Source organism: Typopeltis vanoorti, chromosome 5 (genome assembly GCF_054136105.1).
Source record: "Typopeltis vanoorti isolate ZY-2024b chromosome 5, IOZ_Tvanoo_1.0, whole genome shotgun sequence".
In the NCBI taxonomy this organism is placed as follows: Eukaryota; Metazoa; Arthropoda; class Arachnida; order Uropygi; family Thelyphonidae; genus Typopeltis; species Typopeltis vanoorti.
Genome location: NC_143553.1, coordinates 36307061 through 36325327, shown reverse-complemented (window position 1 = coordinate 36325327; position 18267 = coordinate 36307061). Strand labels below are relative to the sequence as shown.

Sequence of the window (18267 nt, the reverse complement as noted above, 5' to 3'; positions counted from 1 at the left end):
CTTAGATTAATCCATAATATCCTTTATTTTAATTTAATAAAATTGTTTTTTTTTTTAATTTTATGGGGAATATTTATTTAAAAAACAATAGAGCATATAAATAGGGACAAAACTAGTGCATTTAATAAAAAATAAGAACAAAAGGCTTTGCTTCTATATTAAAATAGAGGATATTAAATAACCAGCCAAAGAAAAAATAGATATTTGGAAAGTTTCCATTTTTAATTTGGCTATGAAATAAGGATGTATCTTTAATATCCCCTATTTCTCAGTATTGCATTAATTTCCTCAATAACAAAATAAACAACAGAACTTTTATTTTAGATTGTAAAATATAAAGAATAATTATGGATTTAATAATCAAAGTGATTTGCAATAAACTGTGATATAGGAAAAGGAATGTTTCAGGAGTAGTCTACATCTGGTGTTATTCAAAAATATTTCTGGCTTCTGAAAAAACTATCAAACATGATGGTAGAGTGACAAAAGAAATTTTCTCTGAGAAATTCCACTGTGGAAGTTTACTCATTAGTCTTGATTTTTTTTTTTTTCCCCTTGAACAGTTGTGTATAGCTTCTAATGCAATCATTTCAGCCATAGCATAATGCAAAGATTTTGCCTATTTGCCATCTACATACATTATTTTATATCATTTTTTTTAAAAAAGATTTTGTGGTTTGATATTTCAGTTTCATTGTTTTGTTTTAAAAATTCATTGCTATGCTTGTGTTTTTGCATGATTAATCAGATATGTGTACTTCCTTTTTTTTTTTAAATCACCCAGATATTTTGTTGTTTGATGAATCTGTATATAAATCACAAAACTTTCAATTCTGCTTTTGTAAATTCATAGTGAAAACTGTACTAGACCTGGGTTCAATTCTCGTCATGACGAAGGGAATCCTTATATGGGCGTTTTCAGTTGAAGGAGAGTTAAGTAACAGGGTTTTTTCTCCTGGAAACTCAGGTTTTTCATCCCACGTACAGATAAATCAGCCTTCAGAACACAGAGAATTTGCAGACAAAAAATGCTGTTGTTGGTAATAATGGGAAGGGTGAGATGTATTTAGCGAAGTAGAGTAGAGTGCCCTCCTGCAATAAGTCCTTGGACTCCCTGGAGATGTCACATAATAATAATAATATAATAATAAACAACTTTTAAAACTGCATAATATAGACTAATAACACACCAAAAAGGTACCTATAACAAGAATTTTTCTGCTTTGGCCAGCTGAATACCAAATCTATCTACTGATTCAGCTAAAGCCAAATATTTAAAAAACATGGTAAATCAACCAAATATTATAGCAAAACCAAATATTCGACACATCCCTAATTTTAATATAACAGCTCATCCCACACACTCCTGCATGGAAACTTAAGAAAATAATAATTATCAGAAACTTTCCAAAAATATGTGGTCTCAGTTCCAATCTTGACAATGTTCACTTCCAGCCTGGAAAACCTCACTTCTACTGCAGCACTTCTCTTAGCTTTCCCAATTACACATACCGATTCCATCCTTTTCAAAGATGGGAGCTGTGCATAAGTTCTCTGATTAGGGATTATCCAACTTAGAACAGTTTTAGCCAATGTCCTTTGGTTATAATGATATTGCATCTCTCTCTCTCTGTGTTTCATTGTGAATATTAGCTGTTTGAAACTATTATTTTATTGTTGTTAATAATGGCACATAAAAATTGAAACCTGCTAATTTATCATTCAGAAAACTCAAGAATTCTAGCCTTCCAGTTTATCAGAAAACAAATTCAAAAGCATGGGTAACTATATCAGTTTTTTGAAGAGTGATTTCCAAACTACTTTGTACCTGAAGTTACTGCACAGAAAAGAAAATCCCATTCAAAATTTCACTTCTTTTTGATAACACACCTGGTCACCATAAATCATTAGATGATCTTAACGATAACATTCAAGTAGTTTTCTTCCCTACTAATACTACTTTGACTAATGGACCAAGCTGTCACTGCTGCATTTAAATCATACCACCTAAGAGTATTTGCTAAGACTACAGCCACAAAATGGACCAAATGGAATTAATGAATTCTGGAGAGGCTTCACAATCTCAAATGGCTTCAAAACTATCACATGGAATGAAATAAAAGAGATACACTTAAGATATCTAGAGACAGTTGTCCCAATTTATTGATGATTTGGAAGGATTTGCAAACCCTACCGATATTGCAGATGTGAGTTTTGTTACCATTTACAAATTACCATATCCATTTTAAAAGAGATGGATCCCAATTGTGAAAGAAAAACTCCAAAGTAAACTTGGCATTTTTGATCAATATGCCTGTTATAGAAAAATATACAGAGAAAAGAAAAGATCTACTATTCAATGTTCACATACATAACTTCCATAAAAGACCAACATCCCCTCGAATCCTATGTCAATCTTCAACATTTACTCAAAGCCCCTTCTCATTAATCAACCACTAGAAGAAGTCTCTCCAAATCTCCAGCAAGAAAGCATTTAATGAGGATCATGATGATCCAGAAGCTGTGCACCTTCATCCTTCCTTCAATAATTTTTTGTTTCCAACTTTTTTCATTTAAATAAATATGCACATATAGGACTGATTAAAAATGTTATTAAAATACATGCATCTACAAATTTAAAAAAAGAAAAAAAAAGCATGATCTGGAACTTAACTCATCCTATGGTTGGGGCATGTTATACTTACAGTTAATCCTAATGACACCAGTGATTTTAATCACTATGTTTGGTATTAACATTCTTTAGAAATTTACCAATTCCTATTAATTTTTCTTGGTATACTAGATCATATCTTAATGATTATATCAACTTTGCTCTATCTTAAAACAAAAGAAAACTGAAGTTGAACATTGTTGAAGCAATTAAAGCAATCAGTAATTCCATGCTTCAAAGAGTTACCTCCAATTTATTATTATTATTACATCACACCTCCAGGGAGTCCAAAGACTCGAGGGAGGGCATCTACTCTACAACTCTTCGTCTCACTATGCCATCTACCGTCGACTACCACCACTAGTACTTTCACAGACATCCACGCCCACGGCGGGATTCGAACCCGCAGCCTTTTGGCTGGAGAGCAGATACGCTAACCACTCAGCCAACCAGGCCATTTGATAAAAAAAACTCGCGTTCCTGCATTGAAGAACGAGGTAGCCGTAATGTTACTTATTTTTGCCTTTGTAAACATACAGTTATAAGTTTGGTTTAGAGCAATTTCATTCTATGAAGTTTGTTGCTAATATTGAAAAATTCAAGTTTATTTTATGAACTGCATGACTTTTTGATCACCCTGTATACATACAGGGTATCTCATAAATTTGTGAATTTTCAATAATTCATAAAAATCCGAAAATTGGTATATTAGAATATGGTTTGTATGAAAGTGAATCGTAAGGAGGGATTTTTTTTGGCAGGAATAAAAATTTTAGTTAAAATTTTCAGCAATAGAGAGTGCTATACCACATGCCTCATTTGTGAGATACATGCAAATGAAGAGTTCTATAAAATGCACTATGTATCACTGAGAGCTTGTAATGAATGTGTGCAAATTCCCAGTCGTTGGTGAGAACAGATGTTTTTTTGTGTGAAAAGAAAGGTTTGTTCCTGATGCTGACATTGGTAGATAACATTGTTAGCGAAGTTGTTTTACGTAATTGGAGAATCATCAGCAGAAGTATTCCGAAAGTTTTGAACACAGAAAAGAATGAAGAAAAGTCAAGGTCATCCTACCATTCCTGCCAGACTTTAATACGTTTTGAGAAAATGGGAAGCTTGTCAGATCACCCTCACACCAGCAGACCAGTGTTATCTGAAGCCCATACTAGTGGCAGAATCAATGAGCGGCATCAGCAGTGCATGGGAAGCTGCAAGAACCATGGGCATAGCGAAAACGTTTATATTCTGCATCATTCATGGTGTGTTAAACTTGTATCCATAGAAACTGTAATCTCTTCACCAGCTGTTACCAAGTGATACTACTAAGCAGAAGAATTCGCAATGTCGTCTTTAACAAAACTCACAGAAGATCCACAATGACTGGACAACATCTTTTGGACAGATGAAGTGGATTTTCCATTGCATGGGACAATTAATGTGCATAATTGTTGAATTTGGGTGCAGCACAATCCACACACCTACACACAGGAGCTGTTGCATTCACCATAACTCACTGTTTGGTGTAGCTTCACTGCATTCATTACTGTGGATCCCTTTTTCTTTGAAGAGCCATGTACAACAAAGAGCTAGAAGATATGCTCAGTAAATGCACAGTGCTTTTAATTGCTATGCGAAAACGTGGTACCATGCTTGCAGGGAAAAAATGTTCTTCCTACAGGTTCATGCAGGATGGGACAACACCTGATATCACATCTCCCATGAAGCAGTTTTTCATCACCACATCCGGTCAAGAATGACTCATCAGCCATGATTGCAACTCCACATGCCCCCTCCACCCACCCCCCCTCAGTCCCTGGAATTAACACCAGTATATTTTTGGTTGTGGGGCTATTTAAAGTCCTGAATGTACCTGAGCAGCACATCTTCCTTAGAGGATTTAAAAGATGCCATTTGCAACAAAGTTGCCAACCTGAATATGTTCCATGCTTTCGTATTGCTTGTGCCAGCAGACATGTTAAAGAATTACTGTAGTGACATGTAATGGGTTTCCTGCATATGAATAAATAAGTTTTCAGTGCCATCAATGGGATCATCCTCTGTTGGTGCAATTTTGAGCTAAATTTTTTAAATTTTTTCCAAGAAATAAAAAAAAAAGCTCCTCCTCTTTGTGATTCACTTTTGTGCAAACTGCACTCTACCAATTTTTATAAATTACTGAAATATTTACAAATTGATGGGACACCCTGTATACAAAAAAAAAAATCTATGATTAATATAAAAAAGAAATTTTAAATGCTTCGTGCAATCAAATTCACACTGTATTTTCATTATAGCTAATACTGACAATTAAATTACATGTAGACAAAAACGAATCAACTTTCAATCTTAACATGTTTATTATCTCTTGAGAATGAAATCAGAGATGAGTTCCTCACACAGTACTGGAAACATCCTTGTAAGACTGCTACACCTCATTATCCAAATGTAATTTGTAAGTGATTGCAAAAATCGACCATATTCCTGATATATTATTTCTACAATTCTGTGAGAAGGTTATACAGATAAACTATGAATTTTTATCTTTCTTCTCATCTTTCTTGTCATCTTTCTTTGCTTTGGGTGTAGATTCTATGTTTGCTAAATTACCCATTGCATTACGAATAGCTTCACTCTGAGGATCTACACCTGGTAGGTTTTGCAATACACTTTGCAAAAATTCAGGATCCTCCATGACCTCTGTATAATCTTCATCTTCTTCCTGTAAAATATAAAAAATGACCTTTTTATGAAATGTAGTAAGGAAAAATTCACTTTCTATATATATATATATATATATATATATATTTAAAATAAAAAACTGGTTCTTATAAGACATTTGATTTTAAGGTGCTTATTTAGACACAAAAATTCAGGACTTTTGCCCCACACTATTCTATCAAAATATTTTAAGTTTCTCCCGAGTCCTTAAAGCTGTGTTTCTTAGAGCCTGTTCCCTAAATTACAGCATAAAAAATATTTTCCAACTCCACCCTCAGCTGAAGTCAATAATTATGTACTTTTATTTATGTATAGTTATGTGTGTAGGTGGTGTAATGTGCCCTCCCCATGATGAGTCCTTGGACTCCATGGAGGCATCACAATAATTATCCCGTGGAAAAAATATCAACTTTAACTGAGTGAAACGATATTGGATTTCATGTGCATTGAGTGTGATAACTATATGCTGGCCTGGTTGGCCAAGTGGTTAGCATATCCAATCTCCAACAAACAAGCTATGCGTTTAAATCCCTTGGTGAGCAACAAAGCATCCACCAATAAGTAGAGTGGTGGTCTTACCACCACCCTGCTTACTAAAACTTTGAAGTGTCTTTAAAATGTTCCATGTCTGGTCTCCAGAGCAGGATTTACTTACCCTAACCACAGTACGAATACTAATGATGCACTATGGGATAACAGCCTTTTGTTGGTGGGATCACAAAAAAAAAAAACTTATGATTAAATTATCATATAACTATGAGTAAAGATAGAAAAGACAGACATGCCAATTAACATGTTCATGCAAATAATAATCTTGCAATTTGTTTATACATCATATATGCATGCAAGAAATTGAAGGTCCTTTCTACTGAATCCAAAATATGCAAATGGAAAATAATTTAGTTTCAAAAGATATAATTGAAAGAATTTCCACATTTGGATATATTAAATTAGCAAAAGACAAAATAAATTACCCTTGAATAAATTACAAGGATCATGTGGATGAGTTGTAAGAGATGGGGGTGAATAGAATTTGATACTTAATTTAGAGGATATCTGTATATAGTAGAATAAACTACTATGGGATGGAGTAAATTATACATAATCCCTATGAAACTCTATTGATTAATAGAGTTCCATAGGGATCAGCACTGGGTCCATTGCTGTTCTTAAATTTAATCACTGATACTGATAACAGAATCAAAAGTTAAATGTCAAAATTTGTAGATGACACCAAAATGAGTAGTTGATAATGAAGATTAAAGGTTATCTTGTCAGACAGACTTAAATATGATATTCTGATGGTCTCAGGAAAGGCAATTAAAATTAAACCGTTAGTTTAAAATGTAAAGTCAATATTTTTGCTACGCACTGATGTAATATAGCAGCCAGGACTGAAGAACAGAATTCTTTAATTCATTTGCAAGAACTTGGCTAGCAAAGAGAGAGATGTAATTATTCTTATATAATTACATTGTTGTGTCTTAGGACACAACAAAGGTCCTTCAAAATTCTAAGTGAGGCCTAAGTGTGCAATATTGTAATCAAGTTTGGAGTCCATATCTTAGAAAAGATAACTAGTCAAGCCAAAAAACACTGTTACAACTTGAACAGCACATAAACCTTTAATCTATCAGTAAATCATTTACAGCTTTCAGCACATACATACCACATGTATAACATACATACAGCAGCAGCACTCAACATTTGAAATGTCCTCCTTTTGCCTTCACACATGTAAAAAGTCTGTGAGGCCACATATTGATAACAGTATGCACAACATCCAATGGAAATATTGCCACTCCGATAATGATATGGTCATGGGCATTTGTCTCCAACCACTGTTGTGCAGTCCTTGCCTTGTGTGCAAGAGCTGATTATTGTTGGAATTGCCACTGCCTACGATGAAACAAGGGGGTGTTCAGGGGCCATACCACAAGTTCTAGCACAGTGTCTTGATACATTCTGGCAGCGTTTTTGACTCCTTTCTCACAGAAATGCAACTTGGATACCCCCTAATATATCATTCCACACCAAGCCATCATTGACATGGGGTGATGACCTCTCTGAATCCTGGGTGCTATTTCACATGCTGCAACCATCTGGGAAATATACCCAATAGTTTTGGTGGTTAAATGACTCATCAATATTGAAAATCTTCTCATCTGTGAACAGGATATCTCTGTTTGTTGTTGATGTAATGCCAGAGATGTACCTTTATTTTATTTATTTTATCACTCTCTGCTGCATAAGTTGTGATGTCAGGAAGTGTCCAGTAGAACGACAATAGGCTCTCACCCACAAGTCATCAGTTAGTACACGTCACATCATTCTCTTCGAAATCACTTTCTGTGTTCTCAAAGGATTAAGGCAGGAGGCATTCCTTCACAGCCCTCACAAGCTGTTGTGTCCTAACGCAACATGGTCAACTTGTTCTTTGGTGGTCAGATACATCTACTGTATCATTATAATTGGTAATAGTCTGATACACAAACATCCTACTGATACCGAGTGTTATTAGCATGTTGGAAATAACAGGTGGCTGTATTCCAACCTTGTGAAGTGCTATTACAGTTACAAAGTTCTCAGAATCTCCCCACTGCATATTAACCTATACAGCTAGACAGCTCTCTCCACTGATAAACTTGGTAATGTTGATTGTACACAGTGCCACTAACAGAACTATCGTATGAGATCATACAATTCTGTAGGCAGCACAGTTGTATGTGCAGAATTGTAACAGTCAGTATTTATGGCGACTGTATAGATATGCTAGAAAAAGTGCAGAGGAGAGTGGTATCTGGAATAAATGACTTTGCTTATGAAGGAAAACTTTGATTCTGTAGACTGAAAACTTTAGAGACAAGGCAAATAAGAAAGGATTGGACCAGTCTATAAAAGGAATAAACAAATGAAAGGACTATTTTCTCAGGAATCATGAACTATGGAAAATAATTTTAAACAAATAAAAGGTTCATCAAATTTAAACTTAAGGAAATATTTCAGCAAAAGAGCAGTCAATACTAGAATAAATTTCCAGAAGACAAATTTAAAGAGGCCTTAGACAAGTATTCAAAAGAATTAATTTATTCTAAGTATTATTACTTGTACTTAGGTACATTGGTTTTATTGAAAATGGTTAAATAAATAGTTTTGTTTACTCCGACATAATAACATTTATGTCACTGCAAGCATGCAAAGTTGTAAACCTATTGTACATTAATACTTTATGTGGAATAAGAATTTAAACATTTTTGCTTTATATATTTTTAAATTTATTTTATACATAGCCCAGGCACCCACTATGAAGACTTCAAGTATCGAATAAATGAAATAACAGTGGTTTTACATGACAATGAAATTCATCTTCATCTAAGGGCAATTACAAACATCCATGGCAGAATTTACACTGCAGCCTGTTTGCTAGAAAGCAGATAAATTAACCACTCAGCCAACCAGTTTGGCAAAATATTGTGATATAACTACACACATTACTACTTTATTCTTATTATGTTATTTATCATCATCATCATCAAATTCCTGCTATGTACCCTCAAGGGGTGTACAGGATATGATAGTACTACATGAAAAATTTACATCATTATTAATTTCCTATCTACAATTTTCCTCCAAATCAGTCTGTTACTTGTCAAGACTCCAACATTATCAGATCTTATATTTCTATCGTCTAAGGCACTTTGTACCGTATCAATCCACCAATATCTTGGTCTTCCTCTGGGTCGTTTTGCTGCCAACCTGGCAGAGAACACTTGTTTTGCAAATCTTTTCTCACCCATTCTGTTTAAGTGGCCATACCACCTGAGATTAGCTCTGCTAACGCATTCCTGGATGCTGACAATGTCAAGTTCTTTCCTAATATCCTCGTTTTTAATATAATATTGCCATTGATGCCATCTGTTCATGATTATAATCTTTCTCAGGACTCTCATATCTGTGGTCTCTAGTCTTTGGTCAAGTGTTTTACTTCTGACCCAGGTCTCAGATCCATAAGTTAAAATTGGTTTGAACACTATCTTGAATACAGCTAATTTAGTGTTCTGACTAATTTCTCTCTTATTCCATATGAATTTATTCAGTTGACTTCCCACCATACCAGCTTTGTTGATTCTGCTGTCTATTTCTATATTTAATTTACCATCTTCAGTAAAAATCGTGCCTAAATAGCTGAAATGTTTTACTTGTTCGACAGGTTCTCTTCACAACACAGTTGACATTTTCAATGATTCTGCCTATTTTCATTGTCTTTGTCTTTTTATTGCTGACCTTCATACCATATGAAGTGCTGTACTGTACAAGAAAAATTCTGCTACAATTTTAAACATTTAATTCCTAATAAGAACAAGCTAGATTCAGGCCAAATAGAGGGTGTCAGGATCAGATCTTCACTTTACGACAAATAGTCGAGAAAGCATGGGAATATAACAAAGATCTGTATTTAAGTTTTGTCGATTTGGAAAAGCATATGACAAGGTGCCAAGAGAGAAGCTATTTTGATATCATGTTTAATACCACTTTCCTTCATAATGTGATCCATATAGATAATGAATAACAGAGGGGATAATGTACATCCTTGTCTCACACCAGATTTAACATTAACCCATCTTCCTGTACTTCCTTCAATTCTAACTGCTGACTTACAACTCAAATAAAGACTAAGTATTGCTTGATATAATGCCTCATTGACACCATATAACTGCAGCGTATTGAATAGCTTCTCTCTTGGCACCTTGTTTCTGATTTTGCCTATTTTCATTATCTTTGTCTTTTTATTGCTGACCTTCATACCATATCTATTACAACAGCTATTCAATTTAGTCAGAGAATCTTGCAGACTTGTAGCGGATTTATTTAGAAGTATAACATCATCCGCATAAAGCAAAGAGCTGACATTAACATCTCCAATTTTGATATCATGTTTAATACCACTTTCCTTCATAATGTGATCCATATAGATAATGAATAACAGAGGGGATAATGTAAATCCTTGTCTCACACCAGATTTAACATTAACCCATCTTCCTGTACTTCCTTCAATTCTAACTGCTAACTTACAACTCAAATAAAGACTAAGTATTGCTGAATATAATGCCCCATTGACACCATATAACTGCAGCGTATTGAATAGCTTCTCTCTTGGCACCTTGTCATATGAATTTTCCAAATCGACAAAACTTAAATACAGATCTTTGTTATATTCCCATGCTTTCTCGACTATTTGTCATAAAGTGAAGATCTGATCCTAACACCCTCTATTTGGCATGAATCCAGCTTGTTCTTATTAGGAATTAAATGTTTAAAATTGTAACAGAACTTTTCTTGTATAGTACAGCACTACTCAAGCTTGTGTAGGTTTTGAGAGTTCTGACTGCAGTGCTGAAAGACTCATGTAGCGTGCACACCATTGTGCTTAAAGACCATGTGTGTGTGTCAGCAATTTAAATTTGTCACAAACCCATGATCTTTAAGCACAATGGTACTGGAGAGTGGATTGTGTTACAGTGAAATAACACCTCAGTAACACAATCCACTCTCAGAATGATACTCACATAGACTTCATAATAATGTATTGTTTGGCATGGTGAATTTTTTTAGAAGAGTGCTCCAATGCCCATGAGAATTCAGCTGGGCATTTTGACATTATGTTATAGTACATAGAAGGCTGTAGTAAATTTCCACTGTAATAAGAACTGTGTTTGCAGGAATTTTTGTGAAACTTCACAAATGTGATGATGTACTTAGCATAAGGTGTTCTCTACAGACCTTTGCTAAATCCATACTTACCCACCTGATTGGAAAAAGGATGCAGTATGATTCACTGTTCCATATCACAAATTCTCAGTGCTCTATAAAGCAATCAAAATGTCATTTAACCACCTTACCGGCCATTTGGGTCAAATACGCATCCTCATGCACTTCGTATCCATCATATATGTCAATGTAATATCAATGGTATTGCAATTTTAATATGCACTTCCCATCCATTGCTAACCTTGACGTCTATAGATGTCTTGGCCAGTAGCATGGTTAATCCAGTATAGTCTGCATTTGTGATAATGTGTAGGTCCCCCTTCTTTAGAAACCAAGCATGTGGTAGCTCCTTTTGTAACCTGAAAATCCTCTGTAAACAATGATGAAAATTCTGAGTTTTTCTACACTAACTTCCAAGATTTCCATACTGCCTTTCAAAGCATCATCAAGCATCCTGATATGCATCCTCAGGAGGTGTACAGGACATTATAATAGTACATGAAAAGGTGACATTATTACTAACTTCCAGTTGACAATTTTTCTCCAAATTAATCTTTTATCTGTCAAGACTTCAATATGATCAGATCTTATATTTCTGTCTTCTAAGGCACTTCTTACTGTATCAATCCATCTGGATCTTGGTCTTTCTCTGGGCCTGTTTCCTCTCATACTGGCAAAAAAAAAAACACTCGTTTTGCTAATCTTGGTATGAATATGCTTTTTTATATAAAAAAAAAACTCTTGTAAAAAAATCAATTCTAATTTTAAAGCCTTTTTTTTTTTAATAGAAGAGTGCTCCAATGCCTATGACATTATGTTATATATTTTTCTGATAAATGAATATACAGAAGAAAAAATAAATGTTATGTTAATTTGCTTTGTTAAGAAATAAATGCAGCCTTCTTGCCAACTCTTGCACTATGTCCTCCAAATTTCAAATCTCTATCCACCCTTCAGCCCTAGATCCTCCATCAATTTCCTGTAAACTAGTACCATCAAGTAGATACAAAGTAAATAATCTTTTCATCCCAAAGTGCACCTTACATTTTGCATTGAACTAACAACCACTGTCATTTGCCCATACTACCAATTTATTTAAATCATCATATTTAAGTGACCATACTATCCAAGTTTAACTATGCTCACATATTCCTGAATGTTAACAATGTCTTGTTCTTTTCTAACATTCTTGTTTTTAATCTGATACTACCACTGACACCATCTGTTCACTTCCCTCATCTTTCTCAAATCTCTCAACATCCGTGGAGACCACGGATGTTGAGAGATTTGAGAAATTATATTACAGCTACACTCTTGTATACAGCCTTTCCAAACATACTTAGTTTTCCTTTGGTGTTAGCTTTGAAGGTCTTCCTGTTCATCTCTTTGCTAAAGCTGAACCCTTACATTTTGGTTAGCTGATAATGTTGCTAAAGCTGATTTTAGGTTAACTCATGCCATTGTCAAGAATAGATCGTGTAACACCTCTTTTGAAGTTCATAAGTTCTTTTCTCTTTGCCACTGTTAGTGTTCAGATAAATGTATAGCATATCACATAACAGTATGAGCACGTGCCAATGCAAACATGTTTTATTCTAAAACATGTGGATACCCTGATACTTAATTCATAAGTCTAAATTGAACTGTTAATTTTTCATTGTGAAATCCAATTCAAGAAATGTATCTTGATGCTTAGTGTTAACTTATTTGAACTATAGTACTACTTTTATTCCTGATGCATATTTTGAATAATCATCTTAGAGTTTATTTCAAATCAAGTCATTTGTTATGATTTTTTTTTTTGTCTCAGTATCCCCAGTTATGTCAACATGGTATTTTTGCAATTCCTCTGATAACACCATAACCTCTTTTCCATTTCCACTTCACAGATAAAGCTGGAAGAAAAGTGAATTATTTGAGTAATAATCTAACTCAAATTGTTTATCTACCAACCAGAATACTAAATAATTCTCATTGCACTTTAAAACAACCTAGCCTTTCTCTTAACTAGTTCTCCCTTCAAATACACTGTAAATATGCTGCTGAATAACTCAAACAATCTCTTCTGGAATGAGAGCATTCATTCTCCATCAATCATCCAAACCCTAGTTTTTTCAGCAGGTGTGTCAAAGAGGTCCATGATAAAGATTAGGCATCAGGTCAAATGCCCTAAGCATTGCACTGTCCAAAGGAGACTTTGTAAGCACGAAATGTAGAAAACTTGCCTCCTGCTTAAACAGCTACTGAGGAGGAGGAAAGTTTCTCTCACTAAGTCTCCTGGGTGCAACCTCTGCCATTCCGTGGTTCCACCACTCCAATATCCAGAAGACAAAGTAATATCACTATAAGAGAGGACATCAATCTTTTCCAATTCTTGCACAGACATCCATGAAAAATCAACTCACTACATGCTTCTTCTGATCTTCCCAGAAAGACAAAAAAAATCCTCAATAGTTTAGATACTAATAAACCTATTAAGAGTATATAAAAATAGTATCTATAATAATAAAATACTAATAAAAACAAGCCTTCTAACCTTTTTCCAAAAAGAAGGCACCCATCAAAACTCTCAAAAATTATGGACAAGTGAATTAAGGGCCAATTTCTTCACTGTCTGGAGGAAAGTCAATTAATTAGAGAGGGAAAAAAAAAAAAAAAAAAAGAAAAAGGGAGGGGGGGGGGAAGCCAGGAAAATGTTTGGAGGATCTCTTGTGGTTAGTCCCTTGATATTTCCAGAGTATCTTCTGAGCAAGCTTGGTAGAAGCAATCTTACCAAGCTATATCATATAATCTCCCTCCTCTCTGTTTGAATCACCAGTTTTTTCCCCCCTTCTTTGATCATTCACTGTGTCACAGCAGATGGTTTCCTTTCATCAGTTTTCTTCAATAACAAGGCGCCCAGGACTATACACTTTCACAGGCTCTTCCTCCAAACATTAATGACCACTCACTAATCTGTAAATCCTATACTACATAAATCTGCTGATGATGGCAAAACTGCATTCCTTTAATTCATTCAAAAAACATTCTCAATGATTCCAGATTGTGCACTCCATACTCAACATCATAACCAATGATCTCATCAATTTTCAAGTTGACTGATGATAACCTAGCAAATTTCAATGCTAACAAAACAAAATTGGTTTTGTTAGCATTGAATTAATTTTTTGTGCACTAAAATATCCCTATTGTTAAGCAGAAAGTTTTCACTATTCTCCCCTTACTTCTGATAATATTCAGATTTCCAGTCAAGATCAATTCTCTCTTCTTGTATTGACATTTATAGATAACTTATTCAGGCAGAAACACATCATATCCATAGCTTCCTTTGCCTCCAACAAACCTGATGACCTCTTTTGTTCAAAGCAATGCTTCTTCTCACTTACACACCAGTTTATAAATTCCAAATCCACCCACCCAACCAACCATAGAATACTGTTCTCACATTGGAGATGGTTCATTAAAAATCTTCAAACCATTCAGAATCAGGCAATCAGTTTAGTAGATGACCCTTCTCTCACAACATTCAATATCCAAATCAATACCTACTAAGGATTCACATAGAGATGGTGAGGATTGGACATAGAGTCAGAAGTTGAGGCAAGCATTCTGTTTCCATATTCCTTCCCTAGTTATGTGGAAGCCACCATCCAATTATTTTAGCTCAATCATTAAGTGATATTATTAAAAAATAACAATAAACAAATAATAAAAGAAACTTGGAAAATTTAAGTTTAGATTTTTTTATAGATCTTCATAAAAATATGACACTTGCAATATCAAACATCATCATTCAAATGTATATACTTTTTTCTTATGCCTTCTGAACACTGATTTTAATAAATGGTATCAATACTAATTTTGAAAGCAAAACTTAGTAGTAAGCTAGGTTGGATGGGACTGTGTTATGGAAGAAGCCTTTAATAGCCTCAATGTTGGTCTCAACTAGTTGGATAATATAAATTTTATGTTTAAGGATTGCTGGTATTAATCATGCGTATCCAAAATATCGAAATTTTTTCTATTTATGTTTACAATAGAACTTGTAAAAACAAACTGAAGCTTAATTAAAAACAAACTATGACAGGATCAAATTATACACATCTTATATGACATCTTATTTAATGATAGAATAGATACAGCTCACAGCTAAAATAATGAAGTATAGGTATCCCTTGCTTAATGCGGGATTTGATTAACGTGCCTTTAACCCTGCGGAGCTCGTAGCTGATCTGACAGATACATGCAAAATGTTTAATATAAATATTCTTACACAATTCAGTGTATAGATTGGAGGTCATGTGTAGCTGTGCATTCATATGTTACGAGTGATATTTGACAGTAAATTGCATCTGAGAGATACTGCCACCTCCATTGTCATTTTAGTATGGTTTAGTTTTTTTTTTTTTTTATTTTGTTCAATAATTTCTAGATTGTAACTGAAAATAAATAAACCATTATGTACTGAAACAGAGAGCCAAAAGCTTATTTATCATACATGTCCTCTAGGAGATGTGCTTTACATTATGGAAAATACAAAGAAAGTGATCTGAAGCTTACTCCACCTTTACTACGAGTTGCCCATAAGGTTGCTTATGCTTGCATCTGCCGAAACTTTTAGTTTCTATATTCGGCTATGAAATAATGTTGGATTCAATATTAACTTAATTTCTATCATCATGTATTATATTTACAGTGTTTTTTCTTTATGTTTCATTGCTTGTTTGCGGAGATCTGGAGAGTCATTTTGCTTGTTATCGTAGAATTTATGCCGATAAGAAAAAAAAGCTAAAACTGTTCAAAATGACTCTTGATAACTTCTTTTGATAAAAAAATTGCATAAATAATGTAGGTACAAGTGTTTATTAAACATTTACCTTTGCATTCATTTTTTATCATTCTAAAAGAGTACCATATAAAACGAATTATTAATACAATAATCGATCATGGACGAATTGTAATTTTTGCCATTGATTATTAGATTTGATTAACGCAATTTTGATATACGCAGTAACATCGAAGGAGTAATTAACCGCGTTAATCGAGAGATACCTGTATATAAGAGTGATTTTGAGGGTACTTAAGGGTCAAAGCTGCATAACTGAGAGGAGACCTCCACATAGGCCTTTAAAGGAATGCAGAGAACGACCAGAGTTTCTGAACTAATGTCCAATCGTCACCTTCTCGTGGTGCACCCTGTTAGGTATCCACCTAGATAGTGAACAAACAAGGATGGGCTGGCAATTTGGGATTTAGCCGACCAAATTGTATTCTTATTAGTTTAAACCAAAATATAAAATGGTGGTACAACATGAAAATAGGCAGAAGCATTGAAAATATCACAACAGCATTGTGAATGGAGAACCTATAGAATAAGTGAAACATTTCAGCTACTTAGGCATGATTTTCAGTGAAGATTGTAAATTAAGTATGGAAATAGACAACAGAATCAACAAAGCTGGTAATTAGTCAAAACACTAAATTAGCTGTATACAAGACAGTGTTCAAACCAATTTTAACTTATGGATCTGAGAGCTGAGTCAAAAGTAAAACACTTGACCAAAGACTAGAGACCGAGAATATCTGAGTGCTGAGAAAGATTAGGGGCATGAACAGATGGCATCAATGGCAATATCATATTAAAAATGAGGATATTAGGAAAGTACTTGATGTTGTCAGCATCCAGGAATGCGTTAGCAGAGCTAATCTCATGTGGTATGGTCACTTAAACAGAATGGGCGAGGAAGGATTAGCAAAACAAGCGTTCTCTGCCAGGTTGGCAACAAAACGACCCAGAGGAAGACCAAGGTATAGGTGGATTGATATGGTACAAAGTGTCTTAGAAGATAGAAATTTAAGATCTGATAATGTTGGAGTCTTGACAAGTAACAGGCTGATTTGGAGGAAAATTGTAGATGTAAAGAAGTTAGTAATGATGTAAATTTTTCATGTAGTACTATCATGTCCTGCACATCCCTTGAGGGTACATGGCAGGAATTTCGTGATGATGATAAGAATGATGAAAGTGGTATTTAATTAAAGAAACTGAAACAAACTATATGCAACTGAGTTTAGATTTCTCTCACTTGCTTGCATAATTAAATTTAATTATGCAAGTAAGTTATAGAAGCAAAAATAATGCCCTTTTAATTTCTGAACATTATAGCTGGTCTGTGCAGAGAATGAAAAGAAACTCAGTGTGTACATCATGAATAACCATTCTTTCTAAAATGTAAAAAACTATTGTTTAGAGACAGTGATGAGCTAGTCAGAGCCATATGCTATAATGCATTATCAATTAAATGTATTATCAGACTGGTAAATAGCAATAGTGGAAACTACCCTATTACCTATGATTGAGACCAACAAAATCAGTTTTGAATAAAATGATCTAAAAATAGTTCATTGAGTATGTGACCTAATTCCTAATAAAAAAACTAAATTTCTGACTTGCATATCAAAAGCAGTGAGAAGGAGAGGTAAGATAAGATTGACAATGTTTGTATCTAATTTTATTGTGCGTCCAGAAAGAAGAAATACAAAGTGGTAAGAGCCCATCTTTTTTACAGAAATGATTTCATTTCTCATTTTGGAACCATGCTTGAATGCTGTGGCAAAGACGAGCAAATAAAACAACAGATGCTCATGGACAAGAATATTACATGTGTCACTTACTTTGAAAAAATTTCTACCAAAGGTTACCAGTATATGAAAGCCAAATATAGTCTTACCTTTTTTGGTGCTTTTTCATCAGTATCCATAGGTGTGAGTTCTTCTTCTTTCTGATTACCTTCTTCTGTTAATTACACAAACACATTATGATAATTAAAAATTTTGGACTTCAGAAGAACTACACAGTCTTGCCATAAATACTGTTACAACTTGTACACACACTCACACTGTCCACAGAATTGCACGAGACTGGCTCCAGTCTCGTGCAATTCTGTGGTAGAGTGGTATCAGTAGAGAGAGAGATGTCTAGCTGGATGGATTAACATGCAGAAGGAAGATTATGAGAACCATGTAGCTGTAATAGCACTTCACAAGGTTGGAATGCAGCCACCTGTTATTTTCAACACACTAAAAACACACGGGATCAGGAGGAT

At 34.3% G+C, this 18267-nt stretch overlaps 1 protein-coding gene across 1 annotated transcript in view; it reads right to left on the bottom strand.

Annotated features, from left to right (window-relative positions):
• Nucleotides 1-5007: 5007 nt before the first annotated feature.
• Nucleotides 5008-18267, bottom strand: part of Rpn10 (regulatory particle non-ATPase 10) — a 245566-nt gene continuing 232306 nt past the window's right edge. The window contains exons 10-11 of the mRNA XM_090392358.1: nt 17893-17957; nt 5008-5393 (exon numbers count right to left, since the gene is read on the bottom strand). Of these exons, the coding sequence (XP_090248484.1) occupies nt 5202-5393; nt 17893-17957 (257 nt within the window). The 3' untranslated portion in view covers nt 5008-5201. The remainder of the gene's footprint in view (nt 5394-17892; nt 17958-18267) is intronic.